At 38.4% G+C, this 21,258-nt stretch overlaps 2 protein-coding genes across 4 annotated transcripts; both read right to left on the bottom strand.

Moving 5' to 3' along the window:
* Positions 1–844: 844 nt before the first annotated feature.
* LOC108334308 (serine/threonine-protein kinase GRIK2) lies at positions 845–11,434 on the bottom strand. Of its 3 annotated transcripts, none has more exons than XM_017570076.2 (13): positions 11,003–11,432; positions 10,618–10,809; positions 10,127–10,520; positions 9,511–9,585; positions 9,386–9,430; positions 9,036–9,110; positions 3,361–3,448; positions 3,094–3,218; positions 2,520–2,615; positions 1,868–1,934; positions 1,657–1,772; positions 1,479–1,557; positions 845–1,341 (listed from the first exon to the last, which is right to left on the bottom strand). In XM_017570076.2, the coding sequence occupies exons 3-13, from the start codon at positions 10,442–10,444 to the stop codon at positions 1,184–1,186; spliced, it is 1,242 nt and encodes a 413-aa protein (XP_017425565.1). In that variant the 5' UTR covers positions 10,445–10,520; positions 10,618–10,809; positions 11,003–11,432; the 3' UTR covers positions 845–1,183. The 3 variants fall into 3 exon arrangements, with proteins under 3 accessions (XP_017425565.1, XP_017425566.1, XP_017425568.1); XM_017570077.2 differs by having other exon boundaries at positions 10,127–10,510; XM_017570079.2 differs by lacking the exon at positions 9,036–9,110 and having other exon boundaries at positions 11,003–11,434.
* A 609-nt stretch (positions 11,435–12,043) lies between these two features.
* Positions 12,044–18,498, bottom strand: LOC108334152 (beta-galactosidase 8). The gene is made up of 19 exons (XM_017569817.2): positions 18,036–18,498; positions 17,854–17,949; positions 17,586–17,698; positions 17,446–17,512; positions 17,281–17,373; positions 16,882–17,025; positions 16,654–16,742; positions 16,376–16,481; positions 16,194–16,281; positions 15,854–15,972; positions 15,368–15,529; positions 14,934–15,136; positions 14,750–14,844; positions 14,075–14,184; positions 13,785–13,898; positions 13,390–13,491; positions 12,971–13,182; positions 12,544–12,880; positions 12,044–12,459 (listed from the first exon to the last, which is right to left on the bottom strand). The coding sequence occupies exons 1-19, from the start codon at positions 18,198–18,200 to the stop codon at positions 12,352–12,354; spliced, it is 2,523 nt and encodes an 840-aa protein (XP_017425306.1). The 5' UTR covers positions 18,201–18,498; the 3' UTR covers positions 12,044–12,351.
* Positions 18,499–21,258: the final 2,760 nt, after the last annotated feature.

Genomic DNA, 21,258 nt, shown 5'->3' with positions numbered 1-21,258 from the left:
ATTAAAATTAAGGTGTATTTGAATGCAGAGAAGGTTGATTCGGCTGACAGACACAAGTCTTATCAATCAGTCTCAGTTTGACGTGGTTATTTGTTTTTTTTTTTATTCATCTACTTTTACCTTATCCCAACAACAACACCATCATATATACGTTTATCTATTTAGTTATTCTTCTGAACGGCTCTTGTTTAATCCATTCTTTCAATTTTTTTATGTACTGTTGGTGCCGTATGAAGCTTAAAATATAGAGTAGAAAGGTGTTGAAATTTGGTGAAGGAAGCTTTCCTAGTGACCAAAAATGCACGTTTTGGTTTCAAATTGAAACGATAGGAGTTTGGTCCTCCATGCATTGGGTGAGGCAAAAGAGTGAGTGAGAGAGACGTAGAGAATGGGAGTTGCAGTTATGGTTGAAGATCTTTAAATTGGAAGTCAAATGGTAAAAACCCTAAATATAAAAACAATGGGTGAGAAGGTGGTGACGGCAATAGAGCCAAAAATTGGGTCTACTTTTGTTTGTTTGCGTGGATGAAGAAGACTTTTGTTCAAGAGTACCACGCGTTTACGACAACCAGAACCGAACTTATGCAACGAATAACAACTTTATCCCATTACATCTAAAAGCTTATTAAAAGTAAATACAATACAGTGTGCCAGTTGCTCTTCCAGGAGGGGTTGGCAAGAATCCACTGTCAGAAAAAGACCTTAGGATAGGAGTGGAGTTTCGTAAATTTGACAATCAAAGCCTAAATTCAAGCTTAGCGTGGATCGTTGAATAATCAAATTCTTTGAATCTTAAACCAAACCAAACCAAAGCATGTCATCTATGTAAGCAAAACACTCCAAGGAATGTAATATTATATATTATATATGATGTATAGAATATGAACTGAACACAATTCGGCACGTGTTTGAGACAAAAAAGAAAAAAAAAACTCGTTCTATGCGAAAGAGCCGTATACAAGACCTCTATGTCCGCAGACACCAGATGCTTCTTTTCATAACACAAAAATAAACATGATTTAGTTTGGCTACTTATCGTCGACAAAATGAGCTGTATTTGCTTAAATTCCAAGGATTCTTTGCAGACTCCCTTTTAATCATATCATCCCTCCTTCCGTGGGGTCCAAGTAGGAGATAAATTAATGGGCCTTCTCACACTGTACATAAGAAACCCAACTTAAAATCAATGTGGATCAAGCAAGGGTATATTGCTCTCATCACAATCAGCAGCCAACAGACTCTTGCGTTTGCACCAACATAAGTACCCAGGAAGCGGCCCATCATTTCCAATAACCCAGACATGCTCGGCAACATCGCCCAATGTCATCCTTTTTTCTGGGTCTGCATGACACAGGTAAGGTGGGAACAATATAAAATGATGCCCCCAAAAATAAAAATTAGGATGATGATAAAATTACGTCAGCAAAATCACAGGAAATATATACAGTTACGCCTGTGAAAACTTGAATGCCGCGTACCTTTGCACAGTAATCCTTCTATTAAGTTCTTTAACTGGGGATTAATGTCATCTGGCAGAACTAAAGGATCATTGACTATCTGGACAAGGAAGAAAGCAGCAAGCTTAGATTTCTGTGATAGGATAAAAACCCGTAACATGAATTCTACGTAACAATATCTGAGGTTAAGTTAATATACTTTGTCATATGTATCTTGAAGTGTATCTCCAAGAAATGGGTATTCACCCAATATCATACAGTACAAAGTAACTCCTACGGCCCACGTGTCAGAAGCTTTACCATGATAAGTAAGACCTAAATAATATCAAAAACAAAACTGCAGTGAGATGATGTACTTTTCATATAGTCCACAAAGAAGGGCCTTGCAAGCTTGAAAGCAAACCTCTAACCTAAACAACATTCTGGTGCAGTGAAAACAGGGGTGCCAGGTGATCGACGAAGTTCATCATTGCCATCCTGCAAAATGAAATCAAGGTAAGGTATTGATTCCTTATTAGTTGATATTATATCTACACATATGATGTCGCCAATATATCACAGGAATGTGCTAGGAGATGTCGAACACATTAATTAGTAGTAAGAAAATTTCTCCCTGATTGATCATTTTCAACTTCCTAGGTTCTGCCCCCATTCTCATACGAGCTAGATTCTTATAGTTACCCCCAAGAAAGAAAACTAAGTGTCATAATAAAAACTATGGACCTATTTCCATGATAGTTTCAAGAATGGAGTCAGAATCCTATGGATTTGTTGCAGAGACGTGTGCTATCAGCACAATGAAGTAAAAAACCCAACAAAAATAAGGCTTCTGCCTCTAAAATTATGTAATTCACATATTAATGACTTCCAGCTTTCAAGGACGCCTTACAAGATACATTCACCAGCTTTCCTTTAACCATTCAAATTTCAAACTCCCTCAAAAAATAACGTCCTTTCAAGTATCAAATTTCCAATACACAAGTAAAATAATATGAGAAGCCTGGAGTAAATAATCAGCTTTCACATCTTTTCAAGAACTTTTGAGTATAGTAATTAGATCACCTCAAAAGCCTGGCTGACACTGAAATCCACTATCTTTACTTTGCCATGACGAGTAATCAACAGATTATCAGGTTTTATATCCCCATGCACTATATTCTGCATTGAAACAAATATTGAATCATCATAGTAACATAGTCAAACTATTTTGAAGCATGTTACATCAATGAGTCTGTGCATGTCCAATAAATGATATGCTGGTTCCAGTTTTTAAGCACACATATCTAATATATGTATTTCTATTAATATGGAAAAATATGTTTCAGCCAAATATAGGCAAACATAAATAAATATTAGCAGCTTCAAGTTGACAGACAAAACTGATTGAAAGTCTGAGAAGGATAACATACATCAACGTACGTACAAATCGCCTGAACAAAAAATTGAGCAGTGTCTATTTGCAATTCAACTCATAAATGTTTTTTTTTTCTACATAAGAAGCATAGAAATGTGAAAGACATGAACTAAAATAACTATAAAAACTACAATCATGTGATTGAAGGTCAAAATGTGCGTTTGTGTGAGAGGGGCACTGAGTCATCATTAACCACAATAAGATTTGGTCGAGAGATAATACGTGAGCATGGAGATATGTTAATCCTGAGACTATATCACGCAAGTATTTCCTAGCGGTCTCTTCACCTAATGCACAAGGACGACCTGTACCCTCACAGACCCATTTGCCTTCCACATATTCAAGTACTGTAAAAGTAAAAAACAGTAGTTAAACAGAGTACTTAATAGTGATTGTTATTAAAACTTGAGGTTCAGGTTCAAATACATAAGAACAAATTACAGGAACAATCTATCCAAATTAAAAAACCAAGACACTAGTATTTGGTACCCATGTAGAAGTCATCCGACTCTGGGTCATCAATAACTTCAATGAGATTGACTATATTAGGATGTTCCACCATTTTCATAATCAGTACCTGAAAATAATGTATGCCTATTAAAATACTGCAGGGACAGTAAAGAACATCCCAATAAATGAGTTAAACATTATAATAAATCATAAAATAAACAACATAGGAAGAAAAATAAAAAGCAAGCTCTTGGTAAAAGATTAAAAATATTAAAATTTATTGGAAGAACCAAATTGCACATGACTAGCTTTTGAGGTTGAATTAGGTTAAGAACAAATTTTAAGAACATATAAGGAAAAGCTCAAGTCTCACACTAACTAGGAATAGTGCCTAGATAGAATATATGAATGGGGAACAACCCTTACCCTATGAGCTAGCTTTTGGGGTTGTGTCATGCCCTAAGCTAAAATTCTAAGAAAATGGAACATAAAAAAGAACCAGGAAAAAAAAAAGCTTCCATTTTCCAAAACTGACCTATATGCATGCTATGGTATAAAAAAATCACAGACGACAATACATTCCATAAGAACAGAAAATCTATAGGAGCAGAAAATTTAGTAGTTTCACTTAAGATTGAAACTGTAAAATAATTCTAGAGGGCTTAATTGATCCCTCTCACAATCTTCTATTTATAAGAATAAATTGATACACAAATACATGATAAATAGGGTAACCCTAGACACAATATAATCATGATAAATAGGGTAATCCTAGACATAATATAATCATGATAAATAGGGTAACCCTTGACACACTATAATGATGATAAAATAGGATAAATATCCTAACACTCCCCCTCAAGCTGGAGCATACAAATTGTATGTACCAAGCTTGGAACAAATAAACTCAATCCGAGGACCCCTTAATGACTTGGTCAATACATCTGCGAGTTGATCGTTTGACCCAATAAACTCAGTACATATTTCTTTGGTCAACAACTTTTCACGAACAAAATGACAATCAATTTCTATATGTTTAGTCCTCTCGTGAAACACTGGATTTGATGCAATGTGGAGAGCAGCTTGATTGTCGCAATACATCTTCATAGTATGGATGTCACAAAATTTAACCTCTTGAAGGAATTGTTTCACCCATATAAGTTCACATGTTAGTGATGCCATTGCCCTATACTCGGCTTCCGCGGTTGATCGAGCTACTACATTCTGTTTCTTACTTTTCCATGAAATAATGTTTCCTCCCAGAAAAACACAATATCCTGTTGTAGACCGTCTATCAATAGGTGAACCTGCCCAATCTGCATCACAATACCCAGAGACATGAATGCTTCCTTTATCTTCATATAACAATCCTTGCCCGGGAGCCTTCTTTACATACCTTAGAATGCGAATGAGAGCATTCCAATGGTCAATACATGGAGCCTGCATGAACTGACTAACCACTCCAACTGCAAAGGATAGATCTGGCCTTGTAATAGTGAGATAAATCAGTTTGCCAACCAGCCTCCTATACCTCTCTGGATCGGAGAATAATTCACCCTCTTCTGTCCTTAATTTCTGGTTTGGGTCCATGGGACTGTCTACCGGTCTACAATCAATCATGCCTGTTTCTTGTAATATATCAAGAGCATACTTCCTTTGGGAGATTACAACTCCATCTTTTGATTGCGCTACTTCAATGCCTAAGAAATATTTGAGACTTCCAAGATCCTTGGTTTGAAAATGTCTACACAAGTACTCTTTTAGTTGAGATATTCCAACAGCATCATTTCCTGTAATGACAATATCATCAACATATACTATTAAGTAAACACATTTCCCGAGAGAAGAATGACAATAAAAAACTGAATGGTCTGCTTCACTGCGTTTTAGCCCAAATTTTTGAACAATGGAGCTAAACTTTCCAAACCAAGCACGTGGGGATTGCTTGAGGCCATATAGAGATCGATGCAATTTGCATACCATACCAGACTCCCCCTGAGCAACAAACCCTGGAGGTTGCTCCATATAAACTTCTTCCTCAAGATCACCATGTAGGAAGGCATTCTTGATATCCAATTGATGAAGTGGCCAGTGACGAATGGCTGCCATGGCAAAGAAGAGACGAATAGTAGTCATCTTGGCTACAGGAGAGAAAGTGTCACAATAATCAAGACCATAAACCTGAGTGTAACCTTTTGCAACAAGCCGAGCTTTGAGCCGATCAATTTCACCATCAGGGCCAACTTTAACTGCATACACCCATCGACAACCAACCGCCTTTTTTCCTGGGGGAAGGGGCACCAGCTCCCAAGTATTACTGTGGTCAAGAGCCTGCATTTCTGCAATCATAGCTTGTCGCCATCCAGGATGATCAAGTGCTTCTTTCACATTCTTGGGTATAACAACAGAGGACACTGAGGATAAAAGAGAAAAATAGGAGGGCGACAATCGATGATAGCTTAGAAAATTATAAATGGGATGAGGGTTCCGAGTGGAACGAGTACCTTTTCTGAGGGCAATAGGCCATGCTGAATCATTTGCACCAGGAGGCGTGGGAGGAGGTGACGAGGGAGAAGAATCTGAAGTAGGAGATTCACCATTGTCTTGGGGAGGTGGACTATCCATTGGGGCCCTGTGTGGGATGATCTCAGTATGTGGAGAAACAGGTGTAGAAGGATTGTGATCATGACTGGGAATGACAGAGACAGTGGAGCTATTTGACTCAACCATTGGAATAGGAAGGACCTGCTGGAGGATAGAAACATCCTGAACAGATGGAGAGAAGTAAGGAGTCTGTTCAAAGAATGTGACATTGGCAGACATGTAATACTTCTTAGTTTCAGGAGAGTAACACCGATATCCTTTTTGAAGTCGAGAATAGCCTAAGAAGACACATTTGAGAGCGCGAGCGGAGAGTTTGTCTAGACCTGGAGACATGTCATGAACAAAACATACACAGCCAAACACTCGGGGAGATGTATGAAAGAGAGGATCATTAGGAAACAAAATGGAGAAAGGGACTTTATTATCAAGAGAGGAGGAGGGCATCCTATTAATAAGATAACATGCAGTTAAGATGGCATCCCCCCAGTGATGGACAGGAATATGGGCACCAAGCAAAAGGGTACGAGCAGTTTCAACCAAGTGTCTATTTTTTCGTTCTGCTATACCATTTTGCTGTGGTGTATGAGGACAAGTAGACTGATGTAAGATACCATGGGAACTCAAGATGGCAGAAAAGGAGGATGAAAAATACTCTTTGGCATTATCACTTCTTAATATTTTGATTACTTGACCAAATTGATTCTTGATTTCATTCAAAAAGGATGTAAAGATAGCTAACAATTCAGAACGATTTTTCATAAGATAAACCCAAGTACATCTTGAATATTCATCAATAAAGGTAACAAAATATCTATAACCAAAGGAGGAGATACGACTAGGTCCCCATATATCAGAATGGATGATGGAAAAACTAGAATTACATATTGATTGAGACCTTTTAGGAAAGGAAGATCTAACATGTTTTCCTAATTGACATGACTCACATTCTAAGGTTTGGAGACCACTAAGTTCAGGACACATCTTTTTTAATTTGGACAAATGAGGATGGCCAAGTCGATCATGTAGTACTTTAGGATTAAGAGCAGCAACACAAGACACCCTTGGACGAGATCCAAAATGGTATAATCCGCCAGCTTCATATCCTTCTCCAATCTGTCTCCCCGAACCACGCTCCTGTATAACAAAAGATTTATGATCAAAGGTTATTGAACAATTTAACATTTTAGTCAACTGGCTTAAGGAAATTAAATTAAAAGGACAATTAGGGACAAAAAGGACTGAGTTGAGATTGAGGGAGGGAGACAAAGAAACATGACCGACTCCTTTGGAAGAAGTTTTAGATCCATTTGCAAGGGTTATGAAATGAGGTTTTTCTCGAAAGGAAATAGATGAGAACAAAGAGGTATTACCAGAAATGTGATCAGAAGCACCTGAGTCAATTACCCATGAATTTTGACATTCCATAGATTGAGAAACGCAGGCTGTTGATGTATTGGGAGATTGAGATGGTTGTGCCAAGCTGTTAGACTTTAACCTTAAATACTCTTGATATTCATCCTCAGGAAACATAGAAGTAGAGGTTTCAGTTTTCAAAGTGGAAGTTTCAGTCTTCGAAATATTGGCGGTTTTGGAAGGGAAACCATGTAAGGAGTAGCAATTCTCTTGAGTATGACCCATCCTTTTACAATATGTGCATTGAGTACGTCCCCGACCTCCTCGTCCTCCTCCTCTAGTGCCACGTCCTCCTCTTCCTCGTGTGGCAACCATGACAGATGGTTCCACTAGTTCATGCGCTTCTTGAGTTTGAGATACTGGGACACGCAGAAGGCGAGTGGTCAATGTTTCCATAGAGGGGACCTCATGACTAGTTAGAAGTTGATCTCTGAGATGATCAAAATCGGGATGTAGGGCACGAAGGATCAACACCATGTAGAATTTGTCTAGTTTCTTTTTTATATCCTCTAATGGATCTACTTCCAAAAACATCCTAAGTTCTTCGACAGCAGATTGGGCTTCAGTCATGAAGGACACCATATCATGGTCTGTCATTTTAAGAGATGCAAGTTTATTCGTAGTGTCATAGAGACGTTGAATATCGTTGGCATAAATGCTTTGGGCTTTCTTCCAAAAGGAGTGACAAGTTTTGAAAGCCCTCAAAGATACAAAAAGTTTGGGTTCCACTGATTGCCATAACAGGGCACACAACTGGAAATCTGCTTGTTTCCACTGATCAGCTTTTTCAGTAGGCACATGGCTTCCATCTCGCTCAAGGTGGTCATAATGCCCTTGGCCAAGGAACCACATTTCAACGGCAGCAGACCATGATAGATAATTTTTTCCATTTAGCTTCTCGGAGGTAATGGATGGACTTCCAGAGAAGGAAAGAGTACTGCCAGACGCCATTTCTGAAGAAGACGAATAGTACTAACGAAGAACAAGAAAACCCTAAGGGTTTAGACGAAGGAAACTTTGACAGTGATGGACGACGGTGGCCGGCAATGGCGGGCGGTGGCCGGCGGTGACGGTGGCCGGACGGTGGCCGGAGACGGTGGCCGGAGACGGTGGCCGGCGACGGCCGACGGTGGCCGACGGTTGACGGTGGCCGGCGGCGGGCAGCGGCGGGCGACAAAGAACTGTGGCGCCGGACAAATATATATTACGAGACAGAAACCAGAGCGGGATCGACCCGCTCTGATACCAACTTAAGATTGAAACTGTAAAATAATTCTAGAGGGCTTAATTGATCCCTCTCACAATCTTCTATTTATAAGAATAAATTGATACACAAATACATGATAAATAGGGTAACCCTAGACACAATATAATCATGATAAATAGGGTAATCCTAGACATAATATAATCATGATAAATAGGGTAACCCTTGACACACTATAATGATGATAAAATAGGATAAATATCCTAACAGTTTCCATATACTGTTAGTGAAGTTAAAGAGCCATATGAAGCAGTTGGTGGCTAGCCAATAGCGGCCAGGTAACAACCAACGTGTTATCAGGTTCAATGAAAATTCACACGTGGACCTATTTCTACCACAAATTATGATTGAAGTTGTTAAAAAGAAAAGGCCAATGATCCGACCATGAAATGAGAACTCCCTAATTGTTCATAGAATGATACTAAATATATACCTCCCTTAGAACATCAGTCATGGCCGTCTCAAAGGGTGCAACGCGAAGCTTTTGTAAATGAGACTTGTGAAAGGACTGCAGTTCAAACAAGTTAACCTCAATAAATGACTATCTTTGCCCTTTGTCACGATAATGACATTTCACACATGCATGTTGTCATGAAGAAGAGAGCTTTTGATTTGAGTTCTTATGTTCTTTTCAGTCTCTTAAAGTAATATAGAATGCAATTTAGCTGGCTCAACAATCTACCAGTGTCACACTTCCCGACTATCAGGAGCAATGACTACTGTCCTGTTAAAAACCTGCTATAATAAAATAATCTGCATATTCACTCCAAAAAGTGTTCACACCTTAATTGCATAGTGATTTCCGTCAAAGCAACTTCGATAAAGAGCCTGCAATTTGTATAAGGGAAGGGACTCAGGACAGTGGATCCAATGAGGACGAAGCATAACTTCTCAAAAACTAAGCTTACCACTTTGGCATAGCTTCCAGAACCAATTTTGTACTCTCGGATGTATTCATTTATCATCTTGTTCCCATGTTCATCCTGAAGGAATAAAAACATTTAAATAAAGACCGTGATAAAAAAAAAAAAATCAAGATATTCATCACAGTACAGACGTTTTGCCTGAATACAGTTAACAACTGTCAGGTAAGGATGGACGAAAAATTCGAGACCAAGATTGCCATGTAAGATGTAAAGTAATCTCTCTAAATTTATGGTTACAACTTGCAAATGCAGGAAAGTAGAACAAATCAACAACTAGACAGAAAAAAATTTATACCAACCATTTCAATGTTTAGTCTTAATAAAATGTCATATGACCAAAAATGGTAAAATAGTGTGAAACCCAACTTCCCTTTATCATGTACGGGTCATTAAAAATTAAAAGCAATTCTTTTCTAACTATATTAAATAAATTTCACAAATATTCAGGCAAAGGTTTGGATACCATAAAGTGATCAAAACACACATGACTTCACTGTTCACTAATAATGATTCCAATATCACTCGCATATCAAAACTAGTCAACCTAGTCTCGACGTTTTACGTTTGACTATAAACTGAGAAAAAACTAAAAAGCTACCTCTGAGCGAACAAGTTCAAAAGTCTCCTTGACAGGATGTGGCCTACAAACCATGCCATTCTCAGCTCTAAAGTTCAAAATATCCTCGGAACGATTCCGTACAGCATGCGCCTCATTATCATCTCCACTGGTGGCGTTACTAGTAACATCACCACTAAACGACTCATCACCTTCAGTTTCTCCATCATATAATAGGCCATGGGAGAGGAAATTGTTGATGCTACGCTTAGCCCGACGCCGTCTAGGTTTTTTCACAAATCCGAAGCAACCACAGCAGCCAATCATTTTGGAAAATGAAAATCTCTTATAATCTCCCATCACAGCAGTAACTCACCTCAAACGGCCAAAGTCAATATCCTAATTACTAAATTGTCTCTGCTGACCCTGCAAATTGCTTTCACAATAGGAATCTCATCAAATGACAGTTGCAAGGATTAAGCACAATCACAAAAACATGGATTGTACTTATCCCTTAAAGAGAAGATGGTTACCTGATATGAGAGGAAGAGAAGGGCCTCAAGCCCCGTTTAACATTACTATTCTAAGGGATGCCATTCCGCTAGGTGGAGAAAACGGCTACAGAAATTAAAGCCGCAGCGATTCACACCCAACATTGCGATAACTCCAGTTTATAGTAACGGTTGTAGGCTCAGCCCACAACTCACCACCAACAATTCGTTGACCTTTTACACAAACAGGAACAGGAAATTTTTTTTAAAATGATAAAAAATAAAAACTAAAGATTAATAAAATAAAGGAAAGTAGAAATGAGAAGAGAACAGAAGCTCTGGACGCCATCAAAGAGAAACGTCAACGGCTGAGTCCATTATTATTATTATTATAATTATAATTATAAATAAAAGTTCAATAATTTACCCCTCCCTCTTTTCCTCCAGGGGAAAATGTCAAAATGGAAGAACCCTATCCCTGCGGTTCCGAAAGTCTAGAATTCCAGCACGAATCGACGGCCTTTAGAGTAAGACTCGGAACCCTAAATCCAAAATTGAATCGAGAGAGTTGCAATTACCACAGAAGGAAACCGAAGGAAAGGAAAACCCTATTGCAATTGGAGTTGTGGATGGGGAGGAGAAAAGTTGGAATGGAAAATCGGAATGCGGAAAAACCCTAGGCGGAGGAAATCGATCGGTCGGGCAGGAAGAGAGTGAAGAAAAAAATGAATAAATACAGGATATTGTGAAAGTGCGAAGCTAAAAAGAGGGGCAGTATAGCAATTAAAAAATTTGTTCAATTTTTAGGAGGAATCCAACAACGGTAACAGGTTGGCCACATTGGGCATCACTCATTTTTTCAGACTATAAATACAATTTATAACTGTTTCTTGCACGCCATTTCTCATTATTAGCCACGCCATAAACGCATTTTTCTACTTTAAATCAATTTTAATACTTCATCACAATTATAATCAAAATCCAATTTCTTCAACTATTAAATTTTAATAATAACTTATAGCCATTTATATCAAAATCACTTTTTAGAGGTCGAAATTTTAATCTTGAAGTCAACTATTTGGGGAGTATAGTTTTCTTTAGACTCAAATATGAGATTTTTTTATTTCTTTTTACCAACTAATGTAACATTTTGTTACACATATTATTTAATACTTTAAAAATATAAATCACATCTTATATTCGAAGAAGGGTTTTCTTCTTTCTTATGTTTTCACAGTTTGCTATACTAACTTGTAATACTGATATCAGTCACAACAAATAAGACATTCTTCAGGAACAAATTGTCACATGTGTGTAATGCATATGTATGCATCCAAGACTTGTTAATTTCTTGATGAAACTGCAACGCATGGAGTTGATTTCTACCGATCAAACTTGTTAATTTCAAATGCTCAACACATCCTTTTACATTTCAGTAAATTTTACCATACGATTACGTCAATCCAACTTGTCTCATGAAGAAAAGTCTGTATTCCTTAGTTTCAACATTTTACTGTTCACTTTCCTCACACCAATCATGAGAACAACTTGTCTTGCAAGTTGGGAAATCAGTCATCTTTTTCATAAATAAAAATGCCATTTGTGGCGTATCTGCATCGGCTAAGACTTTTTTCTTTTATTGCATTTGACTTGAGACTAGACAGTTATAGTTGACAATTTTTCATGGATGTTCCTAGATTGCAAATCTACTGTGACTTATTAGCAGGAATCATCTTGAGACAATTGAGGAGTGTTCTTGTAGCAACATGTCTCTGTCTATGCACAGGTAGCTTCAACAGCTAAACTCTTTGCAACTCCTCTACAAGGATCTCCAAATGTATCAATTGACACTCCAACACTACAACTGCTTGATCCAATGCAGGCCTGTTTTAAATCATTTCATGAGTCAGTCTAAACCAAAGCGAAAACATATCAATGTAACAAGAGAAAGTGGAAGCTAAATAACACCTTCTGCACTATAGACAAAGCCTTGTTGCTGCTGCAGCGTCCGTGGTAAAAGTTCCCACAAGTTCCAAGTGGGGTTCCGTAGCTTGCAAATTTAATGGAAGAGATGACCTGATTATGCTGAGGGCATATGAGTGATAGTACAGGACCTACTTCTCTTCCTGATTCTGTGTATGAGTTCCACAATTCTACTGGTGGTGGATGAGAATCAGATACATGTGCACACAAACTTTCTATCTGTTTTGTGACAAAAGATATTTGTGTTGGATCACCTCCCTTTTCCTCAAACAAAACAAGGATGTTGCCACTTGGTTTCAACCACGATCGTGGTACATGATACCTGCAGGATTAGTGAGTGCCTCAGTGATATTATCAACCAAAGATTATTTTCGTTTTTCAACTTCACTCATTTATGATATCCATCACTTACAATGTCTGTGATGGTTTTCCACAATTCCTGCGGCATTTGGATGCACTGTAAGGTCCTCTATAATTGCAAGAGTCTGTGCAACCAGCATCTGAAGCTACAAATGTAGGCCAGTAGCGGCCAATGCTCTGCCCATTCACCCAAGCCTCACCTTTCCTCATTCCCGTGAAGTCAATTGCTACTGGACTTGTGCCGGATGGAGCAGCAAAGGTTGTCTAATCCAACAGGAACTACATTAGTTAGTAGCAGAAGTGTTTTTCCCCATATACCATTCCCTTCAGTTTAATGATTGTATGCTAATGCAAGTTGAAGATAACAGCTGAAGACATTGCTGGTAAAACTATATGAAGATATGGGAGTTGTAATAATTTTAAATTTCCTTATTCATAACCAGTAAAACAAGGAAATGAAAATCATATTACCTTGTACCAAGTCAAAGGTTGGTTCTTAGGGAAGGTAGATTGCGAATTCCACTGTCCAGAACTTCCACTAGACAGGCCAAAGTCTTCACCTTTGAGTCCAACCTGTATCATAAAAATTTAAGACTGCATTCTATGATTTTAACCAAAACGGAAACATGGAATCCAATTTACTTCAGTTTTACATCTTCTAGGCTCCTGAACTAAAAAATAGCACTATTCTTCTTCTATCATGTTTATTGATCTATGAAATTCATTGGCGGGAATAGAGAAAATGATTGTAACATACAAGTACACTTTATGGATAGCTTTAAGCATTACATGAATCTCACCAATGTTTACTTGATTAAGTAATATACAAAGGAGAAAATGGAGTTTAACCAAATGAGAAAACTGACTTGATATGTCCACTTCTGGGAGGAGAGATCAAGTGTATTGCCATTCTCCAAACCTTTCAGTATCACTGGACCAGTGATCCCCGCTCCTGATAAGTCAAAAAATGCTCCATAGTTCTGTTGTGTATAAGATTTAATTAGTTGATGTTAGTGATCACTGATATAAATCACTGGACGAGCAAGAATGATAATGTGGAACAGAAACTAACAAGCCAATGCATAATTGCATACTATAAAAAAATAATTTCATATCTTGTAAATTTGTTTATATAGTATGGTGTGGAAAATTTAACCTGAAGTCCCACAGTTAAACTCAAGAGATCAATTGTGTTCTTTCCAGCCACTAGGGTGACAGGGATGTCCACAGTGAACTTAGCTTTGCCACTGTTGCCTGCTTGACTCCCTGAGAAGTTTTCAATATATGGCAGATAATTAAAATTAATTAATTCAAGAAGAACTTAATTGAAAGAGTAAACTCCGAACATTTTAGCAAGGAGCAACCGTTCTTATATCCTTATTGATTTCAGATTAACCTTAGATTTTATTTTCTCTCATCTTTAAAGACTCAAGATTATGATCATGTTAAGATTTGGTGGATCCTCTTCTCCGCATTATTTAAATATAGAGATTCCGGATCCTGTACAACAGGCCAGTACTTAGTGTTTCGTTTGATTCAACAGATTTGATTTTCATTTGGGTTAGACACATTATAATGTTGTAAGGTCATACAGCTAGATAGAATTTGATTTAAATTGATTTTATTCATTAGCCAAGAATTAATCTATAATTAACCAAACATGTCTGCAATTTTCAATTCTGACTTACCAAGGTCAACATAACCAGCAATTAAATATGAATCTCAATTATATAAACAAAAACATAAGAATATTCAGGAAGAAAGAGCTTGTATTGTAGATACATAGTTACCCCGATATATCATCAGTTGTAATTGTTTTACTTCTATTTACCTGCAAGCTTCCCATTGATGAAAGCATGAAGGCCATGACCAAGCGACTCAATATGCAGGGACGTTTGAGAACTAGCACCATCGTCATGATCAATGCTTTAAGAAAAAACAAATAACAGTGTTAACAAGGCAGAGAGAATTAAGGTCAGAGGAAATGTCTTTCAACATGTAGGCCTATTATCTACCTTAATGAGTACCACAAGTAATCACTTTTATCAGCAGTTGTATTTATTTGCTCAAATAATCCATTTTGTGAGAATGAATCGGCCTTTGAAATACCCACTGGTTCACTTATCCAACTCCATCCTGTACTAGAAGTTTCTGAAGAACCAACATCTTCTTTTGAAGATTCTTTTGTGAAGCTTGAAAATGAAGAAGCAGAATTAATCTGCCATGAAAAATGTGATTCTAATTATATGCTACTTGCTTCTTGGACTAGCAAAAAACAATTTTTTTTTTACTATAGATGCATTAATCACAAAATGACTATATTCATTGCACTTTCAAAGTAACTCCAGTCAATTAAACTATTTATTAGATTGCGAAAATCAACCAACAACACATTTAATTTAATGTTTGGGAGCCACATTAACATGAAAAAGAAGTTGATGAGGCGAACCTTTGCAGTGTTAAGCACTACATTTTTGCAGTCTGGTAAGATGCTCACAGACCATGCAGGCAAGTGATATGAGTTGCCACTGAAATTTACGGTTACATCAGATTTGGTGTCTACATTAGCAAGGAAGGCTGAACATACAGATCCTGTCTTGTAAACTGCAGCCTGTGGTTTAGACAGTAAAAGATACATTATGGAGAGACTAATTTTTCATAAAGCATATACGTGGTAATGCAGAAAAAAGATAAGCATCAGCATGCAATAGCATTATTGCAAAAGGAGGTTACCAGTGTAACCTGTGACAACGAGCCAGTGTACCAATTCATAATCAAGTTAGCATTCCATTATCACCAAGTATTTCAAGGGAAAGAAACTTACATAAAATTTATAAATAAGGAGCATTACAAATAAGTTTATCAAGAAATTCCATCCAAAGACATGAAGTAGCAAGTTTAATGGACCAAAATGTTCAACATAAACAATTCATACCTCAAGGTTTGGACCAAGGGATACAATTGATGGATCAGTAGCTATCAATGCTTCTTCACAAAGCTTTATGGCCTTATGAACATCTTTAAGGTGACCCCACTTAGGCTGTCTAACAATTCCTGAAGCATATGGTAGAGATAATTTTTAAAATCCCACACAAATTTGTCCAGTGTAATTTGTCTTATATAAATATTAATAAATTGTACATGCAAAAATACTGTTCATCCAACTTCAATGCATATGGAAGCTAAGCTGCCCTCAACTGACAGTTGGTAGCACAACTGTGATGTCTGCAATGTTAACAAAGTAAATGCAATATGAAGGAAGAGTGAGTGCATACCATACTCATCAATTGGTGCATCATAATCATAACTTGTAGCAATGAAAGGTCCACCAGAAGTTCGGTCAAAGTTGGTCCCTCCATGGTACTGTTTCAAAGCAAGCAATATTAAATGGTATCATATTCTTTCTGGAAGAATGATATCAAATGAAATGCAGACGTCACATGTAAGGTTGCATTACCATATAGTAATTTTGAAATGTTCCTCCTCGCTGAAAAAAGCGTGCCACAGCAAAAGCAAGATCTTCCACAGGTCTGAAAGGAACAGCGCCACCAAATGAAAGAAACCTACCATTCCAAAGAATTTAAAACAACAGAAACAAAGCCTTATTCCAAAAAAGTTCAGAAAATAGCGAAAAAAAATAGACTCTAATATCAGATACAAAAACTAATCAGATGAATTTCAAGGGATATATTTCACTGAAATAACTAACTGATTTAAATAGAAAAAGATGCTAACCATCCACTCCAATTCTCAGTCCACATTTTTGGTTTTGTGTTAGAGTTTGGTGTAAATTGATCGCAGTAAAATCCATTGCATGTATTAATCTGCGGGTTGTTCCAGTATCAATAATGTAAAAAGAATGTAGACAGAACACCCTGATTTCTCCTTCAAGGAAGACAAACAATCTAGTAAAACATAAACCACCAACCCTTGATGTTGAAAAATAAACAGGAGAAAACCTACAATTGGATCAGGAGCATCAGCTTGTTGACACATGACCCATGGAACCCCTGTATCAAGAGATGTAGCCATAGTTGCTGCCCACTTGATGTAGGATTTTCCCGCAGCACCGTAGGAAGAATCAATGTTTCCATACTCATTTTCAATCTGGCAATTGAAAGTACTAACATTAGCATATTGACAAACTATTGCAATTTACAGCCATACCTCAAAATCTGGATGTTAGTAATTTCTTTTAAACAAAAAGAACGTGCTTTTATTAAATGAGACTAATCTGTACGCACCACCAATGTAAAGATTTTTGCCCTTGATTAGAAAGTGTTAGGTATGACATGCAAGATAGTTATTATAACTATCAATCCAATTATGATTAAATTCTGATTAAATTAAAAGAAGAGAAACCTGAGATAAAATAATAGGCCCTCCCTGTGACGCATATAGGTTCTCTTGCTTCATCATATCAACAATTTTGGCAGTGAACCGCTTCATTTCTGCCTGAATACAAAGTTGTTGGTGAGTAAACTCGAATCCAAGGACAGCACCACAAAGCAGAAGGAGGAGGGTTACCTTGAAGGGCTCATTATCAGTTCGGAACTTGATTCCCGGAATGAAGTGCAACCAAAGAGGGAAACCACTGTTGAAAAATGAAACCCCCAATTAGACATGAACACCCCCAGAAAATATAACACAAAAGGAACAAACTTTACCCATAGTTCCATTCAGCACAAACGTATGGACCAATGCGGAGATGCACATAGAGACCAGCCGCTGCCACTGTCTTCACAAATTTCACCAAGTCCTTCCTCCCATCAAAGTCATACTGCCAATTTTTTCTTGTTAGTCTTTTCATCCAAAATCACACAAACAAACTGCTCAATAATTCATGCTTTAACAAATGCAATGCTGATACTGGAAGCCATATGAGAATGCAAAATAAAAATAAAAAATACAAAATGGAAAGAGAACAATCATAACCTGTGCTCGAACTGGTTCGTGTATGTTCCAGAAAACATAAGTCTCTATTACATCCAATCCTCCATCTTTGGATTTTTGAATAAGGTCAGGCCACATCTGCAACATTTCCCTTCTAAGTTCAAAAACCACGAAGAAGTCACAGAGAGAGGGAGAGAGAGAGAGAGAGAGAGAGAGAGAGAAACCTCTGGAGTACTACGAGGGTAATGAATGGAACCGGAGATCAAGACCCTGCGTTTGCCATCGATGACTAATGCTCTGTGATCATACTCCACATTGGCACAGAACAACCCGGGAGTGTGAATACTGAGAAACCAAAACAAAACCAACACAACACGCGTCGCTCTCATGTTTTGTCTGGTAGAGTTTTGGCACCTCGGAGAGAAAGGAGCAAACCCACAAGAAAAGAAGGAGGCTTTATTGAAACCAAAACGGCAACAAACAATGGGGTTGCCTTGTTTGTTAACACAATGCAAAGCGATCTTGCTTTGCTTGATTTGTTACTTGTGCCGTGCCTCACATGCGTGTAAAATGCAAATGCCGCTTTTCGAAGAGATATATAAATGGGAAGTAAAAGTGGTTGAACTGCAAGAGGTAATAAAACTTGGAGAGAGGGAAGGGAATCAAAAGGGAGAAGAAGTAGAGTGAAGAGTTGAGCTAACAAGCTATATATGTACATTTATGATTTATTTGTTATTTGTCATTTATTCTGCTGTGAGAAAAAGACACTCCAGGTGTCAGATGTGTGTGTCAACAAAGAAAAAATGGTTTGTCGGTGAGATTGTCGTTTTGGTCTGTCGGCGAGTCAATGGTGAAGGGTGGAGCATAGGAACTGGGGTCTTATTATAGCAATGGCGGTCAAAAATGGGTAGTTAAAAAGGAAAGTAGGATATGGTGGAGAAGGAGAAACAGTAAGTGGTGACTTTCATGACTTAAAACAATAACAAGACGTATATTATAGATTGGAAATTGCTTATGTTAAGATTAGTGACAAAATCTAAGTATGGTTTAGGTAGGGGAGACACAAACACAGGTATAGCAACTATAACTGACCAACCTGTTTCAGACCATATTTATTCACCCTACTTTTTTGTTCTTTTTACCGTATTTATTTGGACTCAGTTGCATTGCATGTAGCAGTTTTTTTGTCTGTGTCTTATGTTAACTTTACTTCCCTCAATCAAAAATTGTCTCTAACATTCACATGTTTCAAAATTGACGTAAAAAATGTTAGAAATGCATAGTCATAGAGCCCTTGTCAAAAACCACAGCTTAAAATAAAAACTAATTCGTTTTCACCTTTTATTTCCTTTGTGTTCTCCTGTAACCAACAAACACTGAAATAATAAAAAAACAATTATGTTAGAAATAGTTATTATAAAAATATAATCTGTCTTACAATGAAGTAGAATAACATGATCTAATTAATTAGAATGGTATAAGATATATATATTAATTGCATTTGATATAAATTTTGTTTCTTTTATTTATTAAAATATTTTTTTGTTTTATTAAAAATGAAATCTTCAAACACTTATCATGTTCTTTATCAATAAAATTCATTAGACGAGAGTCTGCGCTAAGGTGTAAGACATGATCTCTCATAAATATTATTCTGTTGTCCATTTTGACTAAACAAGAGAAATGATTGACTTGATTAGCTTTATTTCTTCCATGTTTTCATGTTTTTTTTAATATTTGGTTAAGCCAAAATAAAGAAATTAGCCATTCTTAGTATATTAATATTCTTATTTGATTTGCGTTTTTGTTCCTTATATATTTCTCTTCATTCTTCTATCTTTTTTTCTTCACCAAATTCTATGTTAGATGTGTTAGTGTACCAGCAAGGACCGAGTGCTGTACGAAGGACGCCCATGAGGAGATGGGCGCCGCCTAAAGGACGCCCATGTCACACCCGCCTCAGACGAATGTTCGACCGACCTAGGCTTGGCCGCCCAAGGACGCCCATGACGAGACAGGCTCCGCCCAAAGGACACCTATGTCACACCCGCCACAGACGAATGTTCGACCGACCTAGGCTTGGCCGCCCAAGTAGGTACGGATTGAACCTAGCCCGTACAAACTCTCCTACACCAGCAAATGTTCGGCGTCGCGCATACGGACACCCCCCAGAGGTCGTCCGACCATCTCGGCGCCTATGCCGACCATTCTGCAGGACGACGTCGAGAGAAGAACGTCCGACCAACGAAGTGTCGGGCGACTGTATAGAAGTTCGTTCGCCCAACGTAGTGCCGGGTTACCATATGGCAGTTCGTTCGCCCAACGAAGTGCCGGGCGACCGCATAGGAGTTCGTCCGCCCAACGAAGCGACTGGGGATCGCTTTGAGGATCGTCCGCCCAATGTAGCGACCGAGTCGTCCATAGGAAGGACGAACGCCCGTTTCATTTGGGCGGACGCCCGTATCACATTGATCGACCAGATCGCTAATCACTGTAGTTAACCTGGTTTAGAGGTAAGTGGAAATTAGGGGCTATTGGGCCGTGATTAACTTTTCACTAATCCCAAGCCCATAGCAAAAACTATAAATACAGGTTCACGGTGAGTGGTGAGAGAGGTTAGATTGCATGCACATTTATTGCTATCCCTTGATGAAAGCCATTGCTCTGAAACTGACTTTGGCATCGGAGAATCTTTTGTAGGTCTCCACCCCTCCGGAAGAAGAGGAAAGTCAAAGCTTAAAGACGAAGATCCACCGCTGAGACAAGGTCGAAGGAGAGCTGGAGAGTTGAGAACCGCACAGCCCTACACATCCGAAACATTTGGCGCCCACCGTGGGGCCGTGTGATTCAAAAAACCCAATGGTGACCACGAGAAACATGAGCATGGACGATACCGCAGAGATGATGCGCGTGCTACAACAAAAAATGGACGAGATGCAGCAACGTCACGAAGAAGAGATGGCAGCGGTAAGAGCCGACTGCGAAGCCCGGATAGCCCGGGAGATGGGGCGACTGGACGAGGGAGAACGAGTGAAGGATAAAGGAAAAGGGGTGGAAGGAGAGCGCCCGCCCCCAGATACCGAGGGCGATAAGACTTGGAGGCCTTCCGGATCGGAGGCAGAAGAAAGCAAGGTCAAATCTGTGCAGGCGGAGAGCGCTGCCGAGGACGGGCGGATGATAGTCAAGTCGGAGCTTTCGTCCACCTTACTACTTCCATTCACCCAGAACATAATGAACGTCCAAATCTCGGAGCAATTTATGGCTCCGCAGTTCAAAATGTATAACGGGGCAACGGATCCCACGTCCCATATCCAGACATTCTCGAACGCAATGGCGTTCCGAACAGGCAACGACGCCATTTGGTGCCGAGCATTCTCGCTCTCGTTAGAAGACGAAGCACTGGAATGGTTCAACACCCTCCCTCCTAATTCAATAGAAAACTTTACT

The sequence above is a fragment of the Vigna angularis genome, chromosome 11 (assembly GCF_016808095.1).
Source record: "Vigna angularis cultivar LongXiaoDou No.4 chromosome 11, ASM1680809v1, whole genome shotgun sequence".
Taxonomy (NCBI): domain Eukaryota; kingdom Viridiplantae; phylum Streptophyta; class Magnoliopsida; order Fabales; family Fabaceae; genus Vigna; species Vigna angularis.
This window is presented reverse-complemented; position numbering and strand designations above follow the sequence as displayed.